General features: G+C 46.0%; 2 protein-coding genes across 20 annotated transcripts in view; one reads left to right on the forward strand and one right to left on the reverse strand.

Annotated features, from left to right (window-relative positions):
• robo1 (roundabout, axon guidance receptor, homolog 1 (Drosophila)) overlaps positions 1 to 2,158 on the forward strand; it is a 177,654-nt gene extending 175,496 nt beyond the window's left edge. For all 7 annotated transcript variants that reach the window (XM_081699856.1, XM_081699854.1, XM_081699857.1 and 4 more), the window contains 3 exons: positions 134 to 367; positions 458 to 669; positions 1,445 to 2,158. In XM_081699856.1, coding sequence (XP_081555982.1) covers positions 134 to 367; positions 458 to 669; positions 1,445 to 1,459 — 461 coding nt within the window. In that variant the 3' untranslated portion in view covers positions 1,460 to 2,158. The remainder of the gene's footprint in view (positions 1 to 133; positions 368 to 457; positions 670 to 1,444) is intronic.
• A 13,534-nt stretch (positions 2,159 to 15,692) lies between these two features.
• robo2 (roundabout, axon guidance receptor, homolog 2 (Drosophila)) overlaps positions 15,693 to 22,491 on the reverse strand; it is a 262,803-nt gene continuing 256,004 nt past the window's right edge. For 10 of the 13 annotated variants that reach the window (XM_035534283.2, XM_035534279.2, XM_035534284.2 and 7 more), the window contains 4 exons: positions 21,116 to 21,268; positions 20,393 to 20,647; positions 19,508 to 19,708; positions 15,693 to 19,209 (listed from right to left, as the gene is read on the reverse strand). In XM_035534283.2, the coding sequence (XP_035390176.1) occupies positions 19,208 to 19,209; positions 19,508 to 19,708; positions 20,393 to 20,647; positions 21,116 to 21,268 (611 nt within the window). In that variant the 3' untranslated portion in view covers positions 15,693 to 19,207. The remainder of the gene's footprint in view (positions 19,210 to 19,507; positions 19,709 to 20,392; positions 20,648 to 21,115; positions 21,269 to 22,491) is intronic. The other 3 variants (XM_081699882.1, XM_081699883.1, XM_081699885.1) reach the window with 3 other exon arrangements.

A 22,491-nucleotide genomic window follows, 5' to 3' on the forward strand; every position in this document is an offset into this window, starting at 1 on the left:
TGCTAGACAAATGAGTGCCTGTGAAGCAGACAGGCATACTCAGCCTGTGAAGGGCAAGCACACACACACGCGCACACTTACACGTCGAGAGCCGTGGTTAAGACGCTCCTTTCTCTGGACTCTCCCCGCCCAGACCTGCCTCCTCCACCCATCCCTCCTCCTGCGCTGCTCAAGTCCCCCACCCACCCAGTGGCCGAGGCCCGGGACAGGAGAGCCGCCTCTGGAGCGCCGAAGCCCAGGGACCCCTCGGACGTGCGGACCGGCTCGTCGGAGCGCCGGGACGCCCAGGAAAAGCCGAGAGCTCAGAGAGGGGGCAAAGCCGCGAAGCAAGAGCCGAACACGGGTGTCAAGCCCCGCCATCACCCAGGTACCCAGCATCCCCGGCGTACTCCAGCACGTGCGAGATGTTATCAGCCCAGGATGCGAAATACATGCTGGATCCGCGTCTGTCTCCCAGGTCCGGAGGACATCCCGCCCTACAGCCGGCCGTCCTTCCCGGCCCTCCATGGTCCGCGGGGGGAGAGGGAGCCCAGCTCGTCTGGCTCCATGTCTTCCCGGGGCTCTGGCGGTAGGCGGAGAGGAGAGGGGGCCCCAGGGAGCCGCCGGAACCATCCAGAACTTAGCCTGAGTACCACAGGAGCCTTCCAGCCAGGAGAGGAGGAACTGGAGGTAAGAATGTTTCCTCCTTGAAGGCTGCTGTTTGATTTTAGTTGTAGACGTTGGTAGTGGCTGGACCCATCATGGTCAGAAAAGCTTTGTTGTTTGTTGTTAGCCTCGCCTCTTAAATAAAAGAAAAGTGTACAGTTGCCAACTTCCAACTAGGGTTTCATTGTGGTCACTGTGAGGCAGAACCAGAGGAGAATGTAACATTTTGACTGATGGGATCTGTTAATATAACGGTTTGACTGATGGGGTCTGTTAATATAACATTTTGACTGATGGGATCTGTTAATATAACATTTTGACGGATGGGGTCTGTTAATATAACAGTTTGACGTCTGGGATCTGTTTATATAATGGTTTGACTGATGGGATCTGTTTATATAACGGTTTGACGGATGGGATCTGTTAATATAACATTTTGACGGATGGGGTCTGTTTATATAACGGTTTGACGGATGGGGTCTTTTAATGTAACGGTTTGATGGATGGGGTCTTTTAATGTAACAGTTTGACGGATGGGATCTGTTAATGTAACAGTTTGACGGATGGGATCTGTTAATGTAACGGTTTGACGGATGGGATCTGTTTATATAACGGTTTGACGGATGGGATCTGTTTATATAACGGTTTGACGGATGGGATCTGTTAATATAACGGTTTGACGGCTGGGATCTGTTAATATAACAGTTTGACGGATGGGATCTGTTAATCTAACAGTTTGACTGATGAGATCTGTTAATGTAACAGTTTCAAGGATGGGATCTGTCATCTTTTTTCTCAGATGGTGCAGAGCTGAAACAGAAACGGAAATGCTGTCAGTGTGGACTCTATTCTAGTAACCACCTTCAATTTTTAACCATCTCAACAATATAATTTCTATCATAACTGCCCATATCGGATTACATCACATCCTGAAGACTGACCAACTGATCATTTCTTTTATTGTGCATTTAATGTTCATTTTAGAACACAAAAACAAACAGGAAAAAAAAATAGCAGATTCAAAGATTGAAAAGCGTTCATAGCGTTCATTGTTTGTTTGTTTTTTATTCATTGCAATATGGAGTAATTAACTACTCCAGGTGGTGAGTACGCTCACTGAGTCTGAAACACGCCTAGCATTACTGTTAATAAGATTAGCTGCAAGCTAAAAGGGACAGACAGACTTGTAAATAAACCTGTATACATGCCTAATTGTCTTTTATAATCTGTGTGGTACTTTAAATTTGTCTTCCTTGGCTTATTTGAATAATTTTTACATTTTATTATGCCAGTAAAGAAAATAGTTTTTATCACATCCATCCTGGTTGTAAATTGTCATACCATTTAATCTGTCCCAGGAAAAGTGCCACAGTTGAGATGTTTGGGTTGATTTAAAATTTTTTTCCCCTTTTGTAATGCACTGTTATTTTTTGTTGTTGTTTGTCAGTGTTTGTCGTTATTTGTTTGACTTTGGTTTTAAAAGCACAATCACTAAACTTTATTTTGAACCATGCTATCGATTAACCGTTTTGTCTTACATAAAGAGAACAGGCACAGTGCGACAAAAAAAAGGGTCTCATTACCCCTGACAGTGTAGGTGAACGAGAGCATAAACTGTTTATACAGGAACGAATGAATGGAACCAGAGCCTGCATTCCTCTTTCAGCCCTCTGCCAGATTCTGTCCATTCTCTGCAGGCCTGAGCCTGAGTCTGGAAATGGACGCACTGTTCCCTCAGCGCGCCTTCGTTTATTACAGTGATATTGATTCTTCTACGTATGCACTTAAGAAGACTTGAGAAATTGGGAAAGGGGCGGCGCATGGAGAATCTGGAGGAGGTGTGATTGGTTCTCAGCTAACCAATCAGAGAGGAGAGGATGCAAGCGTTTACTCATAGGGAATCTGCAAACATTTGTTTCTTAAAGCAAAAAAGCGTACAAAAAAAAAACCTAAGAAAAAAAAATAAACAAAAATTTAAAAAAAAAATACACTTGTCTGTTGTCATTACCTAGACTACTGCATCGTACTTGCTTGGATACAGTGAGAAACAGCAAGCAAACGAGGGGAAACGACGTTTTAGGTTCGCAACCTTAAACAGATTTACGGTGTAGTTTGTTTTTAACGTAACTAGTCTCAAAGGTGTGAAGAGAAACAAAAGGGGACGCGAGAGACGGCATATCGATGTTTAATGTGACTACAGAATGAGACGGACGCGCACAAAATGACCCAAGGACACGCAGAATAATAAAGCTATACATCACGATCGCGCCAGCAGGTTACATTACAGTTATTGCCATTTGTATCATTCGCCGTAATGGAAAGCCATTGTATACACACCTATAAACGTAATGATATGGATATTTTCATATTTTAATATGAAAATTCATTTGCGCCAATAGCTACCTCAAAGGTCATGCTGCAAATTGCAGCAAAGAAAACGCCAACAACAATAAATAAATAAATATATGAAATTCAAACAAGAATAAAGGTGTCGAGCTAACCCGCCAAGCTAAATGGGGCAGTTATTGGAGCAGTGAAACAGAGCGCCAACAGACGTCCTTTCACAGCGGGCATGTTTATAAAGACCTTTAAATCTTTGTGTGCTCATAGCAGCTGAAAGCAAGAGACATTTGTTATCTAAAATTAAAATCAACACCATCCTTATCTGACCCTCCGAGGAGACGTTAAGACCACATCAATCGCCGAACTCGCGCTGCTGTGATGGACTGAAAATGAAATTCAACATTTAAAAAGAAATTAAACCAATTTTTTTTTGTACCAGCACCGCAGTTCGGAGTTCGACATTTGGCGCCGCAACGTGCTTTTAGAAGACTTCAAGCGTCCCGATTTCCTTCGCATTCCCCAGGCGAGTTCGCCATCTTTGTTTCGTCTGGATACAAGACGGCTTTGCCCCAGGTGTTCCCCTAATAAGCGGCCCTCTAAACGAGAACAAATTCAGAGCGGGAGATACCCCCACCACCTCCATCGATCAATTTAATGAGCTGAGTTAAGCATTAGTTTTGCCACAAGTTGCAAGTGATTAAAGTTCATCTGCGCTCTCTCACACAGTGTCCTTATGTCTGGAATATGAATGGTAGAGAGTTCAGTAACCATTTATAATATATGGCTATTAGGATTTACCTGCCTGAACCTGTGAAATCGGGCCAGGCTGAGGAGACGTCATCTATCCATCTGAGAAACAAGGCGGGGGCAGGGCGGGAGTTTGTAATCAATCATAGCAACACACTATCAGGAATTAATTTGATGCAGTGGCGGAGAAACAAAATTAAATGTTGCATACTTTTTGGTATAATTACTGCATCCCTTTCTACGCTGTTCTCTCTCAAACTCTTTAGGCGTGTATAAATATAAATACATCGCACACAAGTTTTTCACGAAAAACGTCTGCTCAAGAGAGGTATTACCTGTTGAAGAAAAAAACAAAACAAAACAAACAACAACAATAAAAAAACAAGACTGTCCGTCCCTGCCTCTCCCGAGGCGTGGTGACACCCTCCTCCCTGGCGTCGGACATGACGTGAGCTCCGAGCAAATTCCCACACACCCAGCTTCATCCGTCAAATTGAACATGAAGTAATAAGCGCCTTCTGTCTCTTTCTTTTTTTAATCAAGACTTGGACCGAAGCTCAATTGTTTAATATCTCTGAAGTCATTTCAGGTGTTTGTGCGTTTAGCAGCAGGGCCAATCAGTCTGTGCCATCTTAATTTAGCTTCGTTAGCCAAAGAGATCTGCGATCCGGCCCGGGAGGGGAGATGAGGTCCGGCTCTAGCCCACATTGTCTGCTCGGTGCACAGGTTGATGCAGGCTCTGGCCTCCCACCGCCCGAGAGTTAGAGGCCATTTTTCATCTTTTAAATTCCTTCTCATCAATTTCGTTAGAAAGTCCCATCTCTCGGCACGGCCTGTCGTCAGTGGGACGCTTATACGAATTTATGAACGGATCTTCCAGGCCAAAAGTGGGGTGCCGTAACGAGTCAAATCAGCATGGGCTGACAGGAAGTTAGTCATCTCCGCCGGTTCCGGGCCTGTACTTTGTGAATAAATGCACACGGCGGTTGTCAACAAATGCTGACAAAGTAGTTCAGTTCTATCTAGAGGGAAATTAATCTCTTACTCAGAAGATTAGCTTTCCTGTATGAAGGTGTAATTTAAAGAGCTGACAACTCTATGTCGATACACTTTAATGGGGTTTGAATGTCAGCCATCAAGGTGTAGCAGGTAACTTTTTAGCCAAGTGCAAATATTTTCTTTCCTGTTTTAAAGTGGATTTGGGAATACAGTTTAAATTTATTGGATTCCATTTATTGGATTCCTTTTATTGTTTAATCTGCTGCATGATATTTGTCATGGCTGAGCTCCTTCCACCACTGGAACATAAATACAGTACAGCAAAAATATTATGCCAAAAAAGAGCCTTTGTTATTTTGAACTGTTTGTAGTTGGATAGCAGATCATTCTTCAAGAATGAGATTTCTAGCCCTCGGAGGGATGAAAGAAATCGGCTCTTTCTGGAACTCTCCATAAAGACGATAGTGGCCTTTATACCCAGCCACTGGGAAGGTCAGGGACAGCATTCGAATTCATGCTGGCGTTCGTGAAACCACTTTTGAACGTGTTAAGCAGCGTGTGCGCTGTGTGCATGGAAACCCGAGGATAAAGTGTTTGTGCTGTAGAGTGCACCTGGCTCCGGGGGCCTTCGGAGACCCCCACACTGCTGTGCAGGTCAGTGATGAAGCCAAACGCCTCTACCGTTACGGCTGCACCACCGCGTGTCACAACTGCCGACAGACGATGTGGGACGGTGGCATCCTTCGGACTTCTCCAAAATGCAAACACCTCCGGATGGAGGGGGGGGGGGAAAGCATAAATGTTCTCTCGCCAGGCCATATTCCCTGTCAGCATTGTACCAGACTTGCACGAGGTTTCATGGTGCGTCATTATGGCCTTGGATGCTAGTGCTCCCTCAATATCAGCTCTTCCAGAAAATCCCTCTGCAGGTCGGATTGTTTTGCAGTTTTTGTGAGCCACGTGCATTTCATTCTTTGGCCTCTTTGGAGATATCTCACTATTTGTGGAACCATGTTTCTCTGAAAATGTTACCATCGAGTTGCCAGTTGTCAGACGTCTTCTGTAGCTGACACGCTGCGGTTTGCCCTGGGAACCAATACAACCCATTTTTGTAGCTGCCGTTCTAATGTTTTTGTTATTTTGTCCATCCCAATTAATGTATTCATTCATTCATTCATTCATTCACTCAGTTCTTCTTCCCATGTCTAATCATCTGGACCTGTGACTAGGACCAGTGAACAAGCCCCCCCAAATATTCATCATTCTGCACACAGCACAAAGGGACCTCACGGGGTAAACACACAATCAAGTCCTTAGCAGCTGCACTTGGTTACCATCACATTCTGAAAGACCTTGACACTGGCAATTACCAAGCTAAAGCCCGGCGATGACGGCCCAAATCTAAGCAGCATTTGAAGCCGGCCGTGAGCGCATAATAGGACTAAATTGGTGTGTTTTCATAGTCGGATGACGTGCTGAAGAGAGGCGCAGTGAATGGTGCACGCTGGGTCCATGATGATGGATGAGAGGTTAGGATACGGGTGAGCGGACAGCACTACCTCCGACAGAGGAGGGGCTACCACAGTATTTTACCTTCCTCCTCTTGCTCTCTCTATCATACACACACACATCCACCATTTCTCTTTTGTTGTGCGGCCTTTTTGACAGAAACCACACACACACACACACACACACACACACACGAGTGCTTTGACTGCAAAGCATCCATTTGCTAAGCATAATACTGTCAACAGGCTTGAAATGGATTAGCTGTCTTGCCGTGTGTTTTCTTAAGGCTTTAATCAGGATGTGCTGAAAGTGTGTCGCAGGGCGCCGGCCCCCGAGAGCTGAATAAACACACTTGTACATTTCGGTGGTGACACCGTTGCCTTGGGCATTGCACCGCTAGGAAGGGGTCAGCCATTGGCAGCCAATGGAATTTCTTGGGCGGGGGGAGGTACTTCCTGATGGTACTGGGGAGGCTCAAAGCCAAGGGGCCCAGCCACCTCTGTTGCATGCATTCCTTAAGCCTCGAGGTGTGATCCATAACATCTCTGCTCTATCCTGTGATTCTTTTTCTTTCTCCGGTCGGACTGTCTCCGGCAGCTGCTCCGCTTGGCTGGAGTCTCCCGCGATGAAGAGGTGCCTCCTCCTTCACCCGTCAGCGCGTCGAATAGCCCTCCATCCTCTTCACGCCACTGTAATTGGTCAAGGCACTCTCTTATCATATCAGCTCCGAGACAGGCACACCTGCAGACCGCAGTAGGAGTCGAGGTCCTGTAGAAAGCGTGTTCTATCGATTCTTGTGCTCCCGTCTCCCTTTAGTAGACTAATGAGCTGCCTGATTTTCCACTGGAAAGGTTAATACAATATTGAAATGTCAGAAGATTAACGATATTGTTTCTGTGCCGGGCTCCTTGTTGGGGGCTGGGGACAAATCTCCTGCCCTTTTCGCTCTTGTTCTCGAGGTGCTCCACCACGACCTGTCCCACGCGCTGCTCTGGCGAGCGACTCGCAAAGCGCACGCGGTTGGAGGAGCTCGTGAGGAAGAGGGGACGACACGCCCGAGGCACGGGCCAGGCTGCCGCTGGTGTCAGGGAGTAGATTGGAAGAATCTGTCTTCATTAGGCTGGAACAGGGACGTGCGAGTCGACCAAGTGGAAGAGGGGAGCAGCAGCTCTGTGTGCTCGGAAGTTTGTTTGTTTTTTTTTATTCCTTGCGGTAGAAAAATGTTTCAGATTCATTGTTTACATTTCCAAAAATCCCATTGAGTGAGTAGTAATGAGGTACTGTATACTATCTAGAAATAGCTTTTAAGCTATTTCAGCTCCAGTGTCATTAACGCACACCTACAGACGCTTCTGAAATGTGTTACTGAGGGTATACACTTATCTTTGTTATTATACGATGAGCAGGCAACATCTATATAAATATATAATAATACAGAGGTAATTTACTTCAGCTGGGATAAATATTACACAGCTCCAGCAAAGAGTGGGTGGTCAAGGCTCCAGTTATTGAAAGACAGAACCTTACAAATGTTGCATCACCGTACCTTCTTTCTCCCGTTTGTGAGTTTAATGGGGAACTGCCGCGTGCACACGTGAGGCATGGTAATCTGTTCGCGCTCCGTGAGCAAGTCGAGCGTGAAAGAAACCGGCGAATACAACGTAAATTGGTTCTTAGCGAAATGTGATTTGCGGTCCTCTGGGGCTGTGTTGGCACAGAGATTGGAACAATACCTCTCCCTGCTTCGATCCAAACAGCTTCATTAGACGCACATATGCATATATGTTCACAGTCAAATGCTTAGCAGGTTTAATAGATAATACCAAGTCGGGAAAAGGGAACTGGAAGTGTGACTGCGAGAGGGAAACCCTAATTGCCTTCCAGAGTTAAACACACGCTGTGATTCAAACCGAGATCAAGAAACTGGGAGGTAAATGGCTAAGAAATAGATGCAGACAAAAAAAGTGTGAAAGGAAATGCAGTCAAACAAAGGGAAGTTGTTTGCAGACTTCTCTCCGATGGCACCGAACCGTTTCGGTAGTTATAGGTAAATATAGTTGTAAGAATGGCAGGAAATAAGTAACAAAAGATAAGAAAGGGAACGAATCAGAACAGGGAACAGGAGGACACGAGGAAAATCGAGAAGATGAACTACTGACAACGAGGGGGAGCAGCGAAGGGTGGCGTGCTCGTGAGGTCAGGGGAAGGACGGCTCCGAGGATTTCCACTTCAGTCCTCTGAGGCTCTTACTGCATTGCCATCACTTTGTATTAATTTGCTGCTTCACTGACACACATCATCACAGGAGTCGTATGTAACAACCCCCAATACCCTCGTGCAAAAAAAAACAAAACAATAATGGCACCAACCATTAAATCCTTGCAAAACACAAGAGAGCTGATCGAGCAGGGGGAAGTAAGCTTCGACCTCGAGACCAGACCTTTCTACTGGTCAGAAGGTACGGAAGGTACGTTACATAGACATTATTTGCATGAGACGTAGCAAGGGAAACAGTTTTGAAAAACTACAGTACTTTGAATACAGACTTTGCCTGTTTTCTGTTTTGAGGTGTGGGTGAAACCAAAGGTCTTTTTATTGTGATGATTTTCCAAAAAGAGTCTATCGTGACCTGGAAGTGCTATTCATTATACCGAACCAAAAACATAACGGCAGAGCTAAAATGTCAACAGCAAAATCTAAAATAGCATCAAATATCAACATGCTTACTAGTACACATACATGACACACATACACACACATACATGACATCAGAAATACTGCTCTGTAGTAGGATGTTTGGGACTAGAAGGTCCTGTAGCGTTTGCCAGACGGCAAGGGCTTGAACAGGTTGTGGCAGGGATGAGTGGAATCCCTGCATATGTCGTTGCAGCTAGTGTGTGCTGGGCATGTCCTCTAGGGTCAGCAGCTTGATGCCGGGGGCGGTCTGCATGATCCTCTGAAGAGTGCCGCGATCAGCAGCAGCGCAGCCGTCACGCCTTCCTGCGATACGGTATGCCAGGAGGCTTCTTGCCATGCAGCCAACGTTCATCGGCACCTGCAGGAGCAGCTCGAGCTTGCTAAGTTCCCTCAGAAAGGACAAACTGTGCTCTGCTCTTTTCACTACAGCAGTGGTGTGGGTGGTCCACGAAAGGTTCTCAACGCTGTGTGCTCTCGGGAACACAAACCGGTCAGGTTGTTCCAGGAGCACCGTCTCACCAGATTGTCCACATCTGCTGTGTATGCTGATTCATTTCAGCTATAATTAGCATCAGTAATGGGACATGAACATGGGTTGGAAATGAAGAAGGCTTCTGATGTGAGCGATGCACATTTGGAAGCGACACGGTCAACTGTGATATCTTCCATAAACCATAATTCAGGATAATTCTCATAACGGTGGGCACTTATGGGCGGCAGACCGTTCACAACCTGGCAGTAATACTAATGTGTAAATCACCACCACTGTGAAGGACATACTCACACTAACACCACACACACGACCATGCCACGACCGTGTTAGCATTATTCAGCGTTCTTCTGATGGTGCCGCTGGGACCGAGGGGTCCGATTATGGGATATTTCCAGTAATTGGATCTAAAACATAGCTTGGGTTTCACAGTTGGGCTAAAACTGGTTCACAACGCCCAGTGATCTATCCAAGACTGGGCTTGTGAGCAGACAGTGACGATTTATGAAGTTCACACAAACTGCCACGACGGTCTCTGTTTATGAACCGTACGCCGCTGTTTATGGATATGGATCTTACTCGCAGTAATATTATTTTCATTAATTTGCACTCTATAAAGGTTCTGCCTCTTAGTTGTCACTGCTCAGATGAAACATGACATGAAAAATAAAATGGCTAACGATCTAAGCTGTGTTCCTTTTATTTTTGTCTTTTGTGTTATTACTGTAAAGACTGCGAGAACTACTTTCAACGAGCTTGTACTGAGCACATCCTATTGACCACTAAGTGTTAAAAAGAATGAAGAAAAAAGTGTCTGACAAAGGTATAGTCATTCTTAATATTTTGGAAAATACAGTGAGGTGTCGTTTTAAAAATTAGTTTCTGGAGTTGACACATGGACCCTATGGAGAATTGGCATGGTGGGACCAAACAAACACGAATATGTCCCAGTGTGTGTGTTCAGGACAGCTCTGTAGGCGAGTGGAAGCACCTCAGGCCATATGTTTACAGTCCTCATGGTTGGCTTGTCCTTTTTTGGCTTTGGAGACATGGTCAGTGTGGCCTAAGTGGGGGGCGGGGGGTCTTGAAGCCATTCCTGTTGTTGCAATCATGGTCCAGTGTGTTTTGGTTTCTCATGGGACAAGTTATATGTTTTTGTGGAATTTAGAAAGGACATTTTCCAAATGCATTTGACTGGGCTTGTGTTTTGAGTTAATGTGCGCATTTCTGCTTTTGCTGAAGTGTTTCAGATTTTTGTATCATTTTGACATGTTGTGTTTCATAATTTGTTGTGTTTTCAGTTTTGCTGTTGCATTTTCTGATTCACTGTTGTGTTTTTGGTTTGTTAAAGTGAATTGCACTTTCAGACCACCATAAAAATGTGATTTATTACAAATAATTTTTTTAGGTCGAGCAGTACCCCCAACCCCCCCACCCCCCAAGTTGGCAAAATGGCAAAAGATATTTTCCATGGTCAGAACAGGTTACAGTGAGAAAATCGTAATGTGCCCCTTTAATAGTTTGCATGACCAAAATTTATTAGTCTATTCCAGACTTTCTGTTTACCACGCATATAACACTTTTCACTTTTTCATACTGAGAAATATGGCCAGCATTGATAACATGGCATTGCACAGTAAAAGCAACAGGCTAGGCCCAAACCTACCAAAGCGTTTTATATCTTATCTTATATTTCAAGATATGATTAAATCCTTACACAAGTAGAGATCAAGAAAATGCATAAATACATGAATTTAAAACACACATTTAGGCTTGTATCCTATTATGCATGTTCATGAATACATATGATAATAAAGCCTATCTGTCACCATCAATAATGTATACATATAATAAGCATTTGGTTGGTAAAAGCTGCATTATTTGAATTTTCAACAGATAAACTTGCGGTGCCTGTCGCCACTGAGCCATTTGCGTTTTTCTGTTTTTCTGTTTTTCGTTTTTTGTTTTTTTTCCCTCTCCATGCTGCATCACGAATTAATGAATTAATGAATTAATGAATCAGTGAGTTGTGATTTTGGGCCACATCTCCTACTGTGTGTAAACACACATCGTTAATCAGGGCAATTCCCATTAGTTGGGTCACTAACTATCATGCTCAAACGATTAGCGCTTGATGAAGAGACGTTCATTAGCCCGCGGGGCATGTTACCAGTACGGTGTCCGTTAACCCACCGCCGCGGCTCTCGGGACCTGCTCTGTTCCCCTCATCCGCTTTTTCCTCTTCTCGCTTTAAATGCTCATGTTTGTCATTTAATATTCCCAATAAATGTCCCAGTGTTCCTTGTTTCTAAAGGTTCGTGTCTTTGCTGCGGATTCAACACGCTGTCCCGCCGTTCCAACGGGCTTGACGTCTGCTCGGCCGAGGACGCACAAAAGAGGAAAAGCGCTTCTCGAACGGGGTCTCCGGCGGCTTCTCGAAAGGGGTGGGGGTTCTGCTACAGCAAAGCGGGGCCCGGCGGAGTCCGTGGGTTCGGCCTGGCCGATCGGGACTCTGACAAAAGCAGAATGTTCGGAAGAGCTGATATTAGAAATAGAGTTGAAATTGAATGAAAGAGGTGGAGCTCCACTGTGGGTGTGCAAAGACAGACGTAAAGACCCACAGAACCAAGGGACGGCACAAGAAAGAGCTGTCTGAGCACCCGGGACCCAACTCATTGTTCTGATAGTAAAGAACTCCAGTTTTCATTACTTTTCCATTACCTAGCTGCCATCCGTGGGCGGATGTGATATATGAACCTGATAAAACTTGAGGCCAACTCTCCCCTCAAAAATTAATTCCATTTGTTTAATTGTTTTCTCGTCAATATAAGGAAAACTAGAGTTTTATGAAAACTGAGGCAAAAATGGTTACCCAGTGAACGGGTTTATCTGAAATGGAGGGTGGGAGAGGGAAGAGATTTATCATGGAGCGGTGCTTTTTGCAATGTCCACTCTCCTGGGCTGTCAGCTTCTGTCTGTATCCTTGGGACTGTCTCCTCGGATCCGGGCCACTGAAAGATTATAGGGGCCTGTGTCTTGCAGACTGACGCCCTCCTGTTTAATCAAGAACAGCTGAGAGTCGGCGTAGGGCTCCTGCTCCGTACGGCCCTGCGCTGTTGGTACGTGTCCCTGGCCAGTCCCATGGGCTGGCATCTTTACGCCGACGAGACCTTGGCTCTACCCCTCAGCTGGCATTGGCCAAAAAGAGCCCAGCAGTTCCATTCCAGTGTTGTGCACTGAAAAACGAAAGAAAAAAAGTGTGCCCTTTTTCCTTTGTACAGTGCCAGGCAACCTTTCAAACACCATCAGCTTGTGCCAAGCGGTGCAGGCAGTTAGAGGCCCCTGCTCTCCTGAGCCAGGTCCCCTCTCGACGGTCCTTCTCCAACATGCCCTGCCACTTTTAACGAGGAAGACTATGGCTTCGACTTAGGATCCTCGCTGGAAGCTTTAAGGGTTGAGGAAGAACTGGCTGGGTTCACAGCTGTAGACTCACCATAAAGAGGCTCTCCATACAAGGTTCAGCATATAGGTTCAGAATCATAACGGGTGGTCTTGTCCGGTGTCTCCCATCTATTACAGATGCTTATGAACAGAGAGAGACGTTTGACCCAGAATTCAAATCCCCGCCCAAATGTTTTCAGATCCCTAATAAGATACCTGTGATTAAATGACCCTATTAAATGATTTCTCTTCCTCTATTATGAGCAAACCCAAATTATCGTTATTGTCGCCAAATTATTTATGTCCCTTTAACTAATTTATGTTCCCGAGGAAAATAAATCAACCGGACCTTTCAGACAGGTATAGAATGTTTGATATTTATAAAAAAAGGGACAGACATCACCGTGCCAACCTTTCCTAGACACATCAGAGCCATCCTATAACCCATTTACTCCTGGAATGTCCCCCAACCCCCAGAAGAAATACGCCAAAACCTTACAAGTCCCAGTTGCGTAAGGTCCTGAAGACTTTCGTAATCCTGTATAAAACATCTTCATTCCAGCAGTGTCCCGTCATTCCGGGGAAAGGAAACCCTTCACTTTTGCTGTGTCGCCTTTCAATCAGAATTGTAAACGTGAGCACAGGCACCTACGTGCTGGACTGAAAGGACCATCAACTTCACCCGGGTGTTTCTTTCCTTCTTGCGCTAATATCCTCCTATTTCCTGTTTTCCTTATCGAACTCTCTCCAGTTTTCCTACGCTATTTCTCTTTCCAGATGTTCAGTGTACCGTTGCCCTTGCTACGCGGGTTACATAAGAACAGGTGGAGATGGAGGGAAACGAAAGGAAGGGTGGGACAGAAGGAGTGAGAGAGAGAGAGAGAGAGAGAGAGAGAGTGAGAGAGAGAGAGAGAGGGAGAATATGCTAATTCTCTGCTTCTCTGTGGGAGCTGGCTCGGTCAGGATGACACGTATGATGAATGGAGTGTTATTGGACCTGCTGCCCTCTGAGAGAGAGAGAGAGAGAGAGAGAGAGACAGAGGGAGAGAGAGCAGCTGCAGCAGTCAGCAATGTTTCCTTTAATTAACCCACATACCAGCTCAACCACAGTACCCTGCAACGCCAGTGCACACACACACACACACACACACGCGTGTGTGGCGTGTGTGAATGCACATATATATATGGTTCCTGTGGTAATCGGAGCACTAGGGGCTGTGACTCCCAAATGGCTCCAACAGATCCCAGGAACAACAGAGATTCCCATCCAGAAGAGTGCAGTCCAGGGAACAGCTAAAATACTACACGGGACCCGCAGGCTCCCAAGCCTCTGGTACAGGACACGAGCTTGAAGGAAAAACTGAGCGCCCAGGGGGAGGGTGAATAGGGAAAGCTTCTATATGTATGACACAGACACAGCTATATCACAAAGAAGAGTCATGCATGACCTAATATTTCCAGTGCAACGTCTGTTCTTCTGTGTCTGCATAAACATCAACATTCATACCAGCACATTTTGCATGTCGGCATTAGAGGACAAGAAATGCATTTAAGCGAATTGGGTTAAAAACGAGCAGGAAAAGGCATGAAACTGGGAATGAGAAAAACTTGCTTCGCTGGCGGAAAAAAACAAACAAAAAACGTGCTGGTCATTTCTTCCTCACCCTGGTGGGCACTCGGGGGGTGGGGGGGTATACCGCTATCACGCTGCTTAAGCAATGTCACATTAAAACCAAAGACAACGACAACAAAACAGCATGTCAGTGCCTGAATGAAAATGAGGTGGTTTTTTTCCGGTTCGTTGCCTACACTGAAAAAAAACGAACAAAAACCATCTATTGGATGTTGGCTTCATTTCCGCTGTGATCCCTGGTTCCATATGAACAGCCTGCCTGATCTGTTCTCCGTACATCTGCATTGTTTTAGCAAACACATGTTAAGGGATTAAACCGAACACGTGACCTGCTGTAACACGTGACCTGCTGTAACACGTGACCTGCCGTGGTACCTCTGTCGCCTTTTTTCAGTACGTGGATTTGACGCTGGCGTCTCCAGCTTGGCTCCAAGAGAGATATTGTGTGTCTTGCGGTAACACACCTCCTAAATGTGGTAATGGACTGCCGAGTTCAGTCAGGTGTGTTTTAGCAGTGTCCTGCAGTGTCCTGCAGTAGGTCCTGCACCCTTGCTTGAGAGAAAGGGAGCTTTTCCTGTTCATCAGTTTCCTTCTATTCGAAAGGCAAATATTTCCAGTGTGTCTGATTGTTAGCTGAACCTGGTAGAACGGTGTGGGTCATGAAGCAATGGCAACTTCTACTGCAGCAGCACAGAAGTTCAGATTTAAATATCATCATTTCTACTGAATATCGTCGTGGCCATTTAATATATCGTCATTGTGTTTAAATCTCATACTCTGGAGGCTTTGTTTTAGGTCTTTATCAAAGTATTTCACGTCTCTTATTTTAGTTCAGTAACGGTTCACGGACTTGGCAAGTTGAGTAACAACTCAAGCATTTAGCTGCCTGTTTGTTTAGCTCACAAAGTGTTGGGGAACCCAGATTAGTTAAAGCACAGAATCACCAGAATCTGTGTATACAGACCTACACAATCTAACTAGTATTACCATCTTTGTAGTGTAATGTCACTTGGTATTACTTTGCTAAACCTATGCCTGTTGTCAGCTCTAATCCTAACATAAGTAACCAAAACGTTGTTTTTTGCTGGGTAAACACAGTAGTCTGTTTTAGGGATTCATGTGTGTTTATGCCTCTTGTATTTACTAGGTAACATTCTGAATGCCCACATTCACATTCAAAGGCCTATGTGTCGTTTTTCAAAAATATTTTATTTGTGATCCAGGTACAAGGAAAGAAAAGAAACCCAGATTTGATTTTACAGGACATGAGAAATAGGAAAAGTTTGTTCTCGCGCTATTATTTATACCTTTGTTCTTGAACATGGACATGCAAGTGAATACAGATGTTTCGCTTACAGGAAGAAAAGCGGATGTATAAGGGAGGGGCTTCCACACAGAGACGTCACCTGACTTTAACTTTTTCATTCTTTTTTAACCTTTGTTTTGTTTTATTTGTTTTGTTTTTTTTTTAGCAAAATGGCAACACACATATAGGCTACAAAGATTTGTCAATATCAAGATGGGAAAGTGAGAGAGAGAGAGAGCATGGCTGACCCTTCCAAAATTATAGAAAGAAAAAATGTTATTATTGGTATTATTTCCCTCAAGTTTGTCTTTTTAGATGTGTTTTCCTTTGTCACGGAAGCAGTGTGGTCACAACACGGCCTGAGCGTCTCGGGTCCTGCGGACTCACTCAGCTGTAAGGTAAGGTGCAGAACTCAGGGTCAGAACACAGCAGGGAAAAGGCTGTGGGAGAAACAGTTCATATTCCACAAAATGTTTATGCATTTTTCACAATATACCTTTATTATCTTAATAAATACAAAAAACAACAACACTGTGATTTTCAAAGGAAACAAAAAACAGCATTAAAAAAGACACTAAATGCATTAGACATTAGAAATATCAATATTAATTTGGTATGTTCTGTAACTGACATCTTTGCTTTATGGATATGGACATAAAGTGTACCGGCACATCTGATGGGATACCAGGCATGAGAGAATAAAGACCCATGGACAAACGGGGAAGAATTTCATTGGCGACCTCGGAATGAACTTTTGTGTGAGGATACTATGACTATATACACATATATACACACGCTCACAACACCACCAGAATATATGTAAAAGAACCTGAGATCCTCTCTGCACCTCATTTTCCATACTAGTGGACATGAGAAGTAAAAAGACGCGCTCCGAGGGAGATGTGGCTATGGCAACAGTCCGAGAAAGATGTAAGCTCTGAGCGTTCTTCCGCAACATTATTCATATAAAAAAAAAAACACAAAACAAAACAAAAAAAACCCCGCAAACAAACAGACAAACAAAAGGAACAAACAACCAAAGAAATTCTCCTGAAGGCTCAACAGTAAAAAATATTCTTTTTTGGGCAACGTTTTGTAGAGTTTTATATAAAATACCCAAAGCGGAAAAGAAAGAGATGAGGTGAAAGGAGGAGTGTCTGCCCTGTGGAGGCCACAGCACCCACCTGCTCTACTCCATCACTGCGATTTCACCCGCTCTGCTTCTGGTTCTGCTTCAAAACCGTTTCTGACGAGGCCGGCACGGTGGACCGGTCAGGAAGGAAATTTGGCCATTAGATGGTTGCCGAGCGCTTACGCGAGGCCACTGCGTCAGTAGTGCACAGCGATATCTACAGGATAACTGGTTAGAACCTCCAAATATGATAACGTGTCAAAAGTTGGATTGACTTCTCTACAGCTCTACTTCTATAGTCTGGATTAGGATTACGTAACGGCATGCATACGCGTCTGGAGTGACTGCATAGATTAAAAACGCATCTGGAAACGATGGAACCCTGGCACGTCGCCTCAACTGTCAGCAGGTGTGAACTAATCCCAAGGGATTACGTGCTTAAAAAATAAAATCAGGAATAAATATTAAAGATGAATAACAATCCCCCTGGGCGAGAACATATCAGATATACGATGACTCGGGTTATAAATTGTCTGTGTTATTGTGACATCGCAATCATTCTTACACAACATTAGTGTCAGAAATTGAGAGCTGCCCCTTAAATCTCAAACTAGTTCGCACGCAGCCACAACCTGATGTTTAGTCTGACTATGCGTGGGATAACGATCCATAACTAGGAGGTTTTTTCCAATATACCGAGTTAGAAACAAGTGCCAGGTTAAATACTGTTGTCTGTAAAGTGGGTCTCATCAGATGTAAATAAAGTCATTATTGAGACATGTACACGTTCTGGTAATGCACAGGCATTAAAACAGGAGACCTATCTTCATGTATGAATTTCTGGCTTTTTTTTTAAGACCAGTGGTTTTAATAAACAAAAACCATACATGAAGATTAATTTTGTTCATATGGCTTTATAATTGCTCCTGTTTTAAATGCTTAGGAACCATCTTTTGCACGGAGAAACGTAAAAACCACAAAACCGCATAAACTGCTCAAAAACATCAAATCCAAAGGGAGCTAGAGCCGGAGAGGGAATTTTTTTCCTCCCAGAGCTGATGGCATGATTGCGCGCCCACGTCACCCGCCGGCCGCAGGACGTGCGCTCGTCGCGGACGGTGCGAGAGTGGCTGCGATACTGGCGGATGTTCTGAGAGGAGCAGGGCCGACCTACACGAACAGGCGGGCAGCAAATAGGAGCGCACGGCGGGTTGAGGAGAAGGACGACATAGCGACGCCGCGCTTGGCATCCCAGCTTTAAGCGGACCGAAGAATACAACGGCACATTCGAAACAGGACCCACGGATGAACACGCACGACCGGCCGCTTCCAAAACACGATCACTTTCGAGTCGAGTCGAGTTTTATTGCAAATGGGGGGTCTGACGCCGTCTCCCCGCAGTCCAGCTAACCGAGCGTCGACGTCTCTCCCTTCAGCGCGATCCCAACGTCGAGAGGGTGCGCCCACCCTCTGTCATAGCCTCGGGAGACTCCCGTTGCCGCCGACTACGGTCCGTGCGACTCTGTCTCTCACCGCCGCCACAGATCCTCACGTCTTATTTTAATATATCTCTGTACATGGCTATATATTTATCTTTACTCTAGTTACAGTAGAGCAACTTCACACCTCCCCTCCGCGGTACTTCATGTCGGTGGGAGCTATGGTGGTGGTGGGTTTTTTTTTTTTTTTTGTGCTTGTCACCAAAATTGCAGTGCAAAAGAAAAACAATAGAATCATATTAAGTATTACAATAATAACAATTAAATCCATGAGAAGTATTAACAAATGATGGATGACAACAAAATCTTTTTTTATGGCACCACAGCCTATCAACTGACATATAATACAAATGACCAATAGTGTATGAAGGAGGTGGCGCAAACAGAACTGGTTGCATAGCAATGCAATAACAATTTGAATGTTGAGAATGTATTTACAGGAAATAGGATTTCCTTTTTCCCAGTTCACCAAAACTTATAGTTTTTTGGTTTTTTTTCGTTTTTAAAAATGTTTTTTTTTTTTACTTTTTTTCTCTGGATGATGTTTTTTAATGACAAAGGTGTTTTTTTTTTTGTTGTTCTAGAAAGGACAGAAAACATCAAATCAAGGTTGTGGGTCGAATGTCCGTCTTTACGTCTCATTTGCAGTCTGCTGTTTTACGTCTTCGCCTTCGTCAGATGGTCAGTTCTTGCTTTGGGACGCGGAGTGGACCGGCTACGTTGTCAAGGCAAGGGGTCTCCAGGAGCTCCCTGCCATAGCAGCTCACTCTGCCGGAAGCACACACACAAGCCTGAGTTACGCGGTAGCAACCTGCCATGCGCAGACAGCGTAAACACGAAACTGGACAGGTACCGAGAGAAACTCTACTTGGACCCGGACGAATTCTTTACCCTTCTCTGGCACCCCCCCCCCCCCCCCCATCTCACGGATCCTTTGCATTGATCAGATCAATGTATAATTAAAGTAAAGATTCTGCTTGATGATACTTTGAGTCCATTATCGACTGGTTTCTGGTTTCGTTTGCGGTGAACTGCGTGTGGGGCGTGAGTGAGGGGGTCCACGTACATAACTCTCCTGAGTACTGTCCCTGGCTGATGGTCCCTAGGTAGCCGGAGTCGGTGTGCTCGGCACCGGGTCGCTGGTGCTGGCCCCGCCAGCTCTCACCTTTCCGGGGGCCCGTGGAGCACGTGGAGGACACCGTGCCGGATGAGCTGTGGCCCCCGGGAGACGGGAATGATGGCTTGCTGTAGGGCGGCATGGCCTCCTCTGTGTGATGTTCAGACAACAAGCATTATACCAAAGTGAGTGTTAACTAGCAAAACTGGTCTTAGATCACAGCGGTCTTGAATCCTGCAGAGATTCAGCACAGGGGCTGGTCTGAGCGCAAAATCTGTCCCCTCCACCCCCCGGGCGCCCAGTACGGAGAGGCTGATTTGCAGCGCGCATGGACATGCATGCTTGGGAAAAATGAAAGGGCGATTAGAGAACATCTGGGCCGCTGCCAGGCTGCCGGCGGCCGGAGGAGGAGGAGGTCGGACTCAGCCGGGGTAGGTACATAGAGGGAGAGAGGTGAGCTGTGGACCAGCCAATCTGTCGACTCCAGGTGTGAGCCTTCTCACAGCAGCCTGCCTAATGGAACACCAGGGTCTACATCTGGAGGTGCCAGAACTGGTGATCTGGGTGAGCGCGCACAAAACTTGGCTGGAACTAAGGTATGAAGGTCATGTGCAAAGTCAATTCTGAAGCCAGGGTTTCCAATCAAAAGTTTACTGGATTTGGTCATTGGTATGCTCTGGTATCATAACGCTCTGTTGTCAAGAGTTAGTTCCAACCCTGGATTAAGTAGTGCAAGATTACATTAGCCTTGGACATAAGATCTGCAAGGCAGTAAACCTCCAGGATCCGGACAGCCCTATCTAGGATCTGGACACGCCTTCCCGCCAGCCGTACCTGAGACGGGGCCGTTCTTCTGCGCCCTCCTGGCCTCCTCGGCTCTCTCGATAGAGCCCAGTCTCTCCTGAGCCTGCCGGTGGCGCTCCAGAGAGGTGCGCGCCTGGCGCTCTAGGGAGCTCTGCACCTCCTCCAACCCCACCGCGGGCTGCCTCTCCAGAGACAAGACCTTTCGCTCGGCGGGGCTGCCTGCACACCTCGGCCCCTGCCCACGCTGGCCCTGGCAGGGCGGTGGCTCTGGGGGTGGAGGTAGGTCTAACGCGCACACACATACACACACACACACACAGCAGAACATTGTGGGGTCATTTAACCCACGGCAGGATCTACAGGATCTACTGTTGAGCCTTCTAAATGTGCTGTAAATCATGACACGCCACATTTTTTTGATATCTGCAGGAAAAAGTGCAATCGGGTCTTGACAGTTAAAAGACACGGCGCTCTTGGTGTTGACTTGAGCAGAGATTTCCAGCTCAGCCTTATACGGCGCTGCTCGGCCAGTGTCAGCGGCCCTCGGGAAAGCCATGTTTACCTATTCTCACTTTAACAAAGTCATCCGTTTAACGATTAAGGTGTAATTCAGATATGCTAATCACCAACCATGCTCCCTTGCTGCTCACGTGACTCATTTGCATACTGCTGATGCTCGTCCAGATGTTTGAGGAATCTAAGCACACTTCATTTCGGGTTCGGTCCGGTCAGCGTTCCGGGGGCGGGGCTTACCGTCGGCACCGGCGTCCCTGCGATGAGTTGTGGTGCCCGGGCCTCTGGGTTTGCGTGTGGGCCGTGCTGCCCGCTGGTGTCCTAGGCTGTGTGTGCCCACCACGCTGCCATCTGTGGAGAACGGACTAGCAGGGCGGTGCCTCTGGCCTTTGTCTGTAGGGTGCGACGGAGGGGACATGGGTTGAGCTGTCACAGGTAAGGGGAGGTTACTGGGGGAGACACGCATGATCTGTGTTTTAGCGTCACGCATTTGACACGGGAAGGAAGGGGGCGACACCACGGAAAACAGAAATGAAAGGAAAGAATTAGAACAGCGCCAGACAACGTCCTCTGCTGTAGTCTGTAAAGAAAGCAAACCACTGGGCACTTCACGGAAGAAGGTGGAAGCAGATGACGGATTCCCGTGAAGATGTTTGAAGGGACGTCTGTCGTCAGGGCAGCCATTCCCAAGAGCAGTAAGGTCCCGACCGAACAGCTCAGAATGTTACAACAGCCACGTGTCCGCAGAGGTTATTAATTCCGTGTTAATATCGCAAAGTTGCATCATGCACAGCCCACAGATCATCAGTAAATTCTCTTTCACCGACAGCAAGCGGATGGAAAGAGGCCGCGATGCCCCGTCAAACGAGAAGAACGGAGAGCACATTAGTATGGCATTCCCCGCACGATCCGACAAAACGGCCAAGGATTTGAGAAGCTGAAACTTTTGAGAGTGAACAAGAGGACGGTTGCAGGAGTCCGGACCACCAAGCACAAACCTCTCCTGCTGAGGCCGGAGCCGTCCAGCCGGTAGCCGGCCTTGTCAGCGGCGGCTGCCAGGGCCCGGGCGAAGCTGCACTGGGTGAAGAGGGAGCCGTCGGACGAGCTCCCCACGCTGGACCTGTGGCTGGAGTATGGCCGGTGGTCCTCTTCAGATGCAGAGCCCCAACCGTTCACCATGGAGCCTGAGAGCAGCCGCTGCAGAGTGTGAGTTCGTTGGGCGAGTCTCTCACTCTCTCTCTCTACAGTGCACACAGCTAGTCTCTCACTCTCTCTACAGTGCACACAGCTAGTCTCTCACTCTCTCTACAGTGCACACAGCTAGTCTCTGTCTTTTTTTAGTTATCGATTCACAGCAAGGTTCTGTGTGACTGACAGTGGAAACGTCTGGGGAGACTTAGTTTCCAGCAAAGCGTGACCTCCTGTGTTAATGACTGAGAGGCCAAATCTGGAGATTAAATGTAGATAGATGTCCGCACCAAACATTACTGTTGATATTTGAGGACAATAATCATTGTTAATCATTGTTTAAGTAAGTTTAAGTTTAAGTAATTTTAATTTTTAATTTAAATAAAACAAAGTCCCTATATTACATATAGCATGGGGAAAAGTGTTTT

Source organism: Electrophorus electricus, chromosome 17 (assembly GCF_041902795.1).
Source record: "Electrophorus electricus isolate QZ-2024a chromosome 17, ASM4190279v1, whole genome shotgun sequence".
Lineage (NCBI taxonomy): Eukaryota > Metazoa > Chordata > Actinopteri > Gymnotiformes > Gymnotidae > Electrophorus > Electrophorus electricus.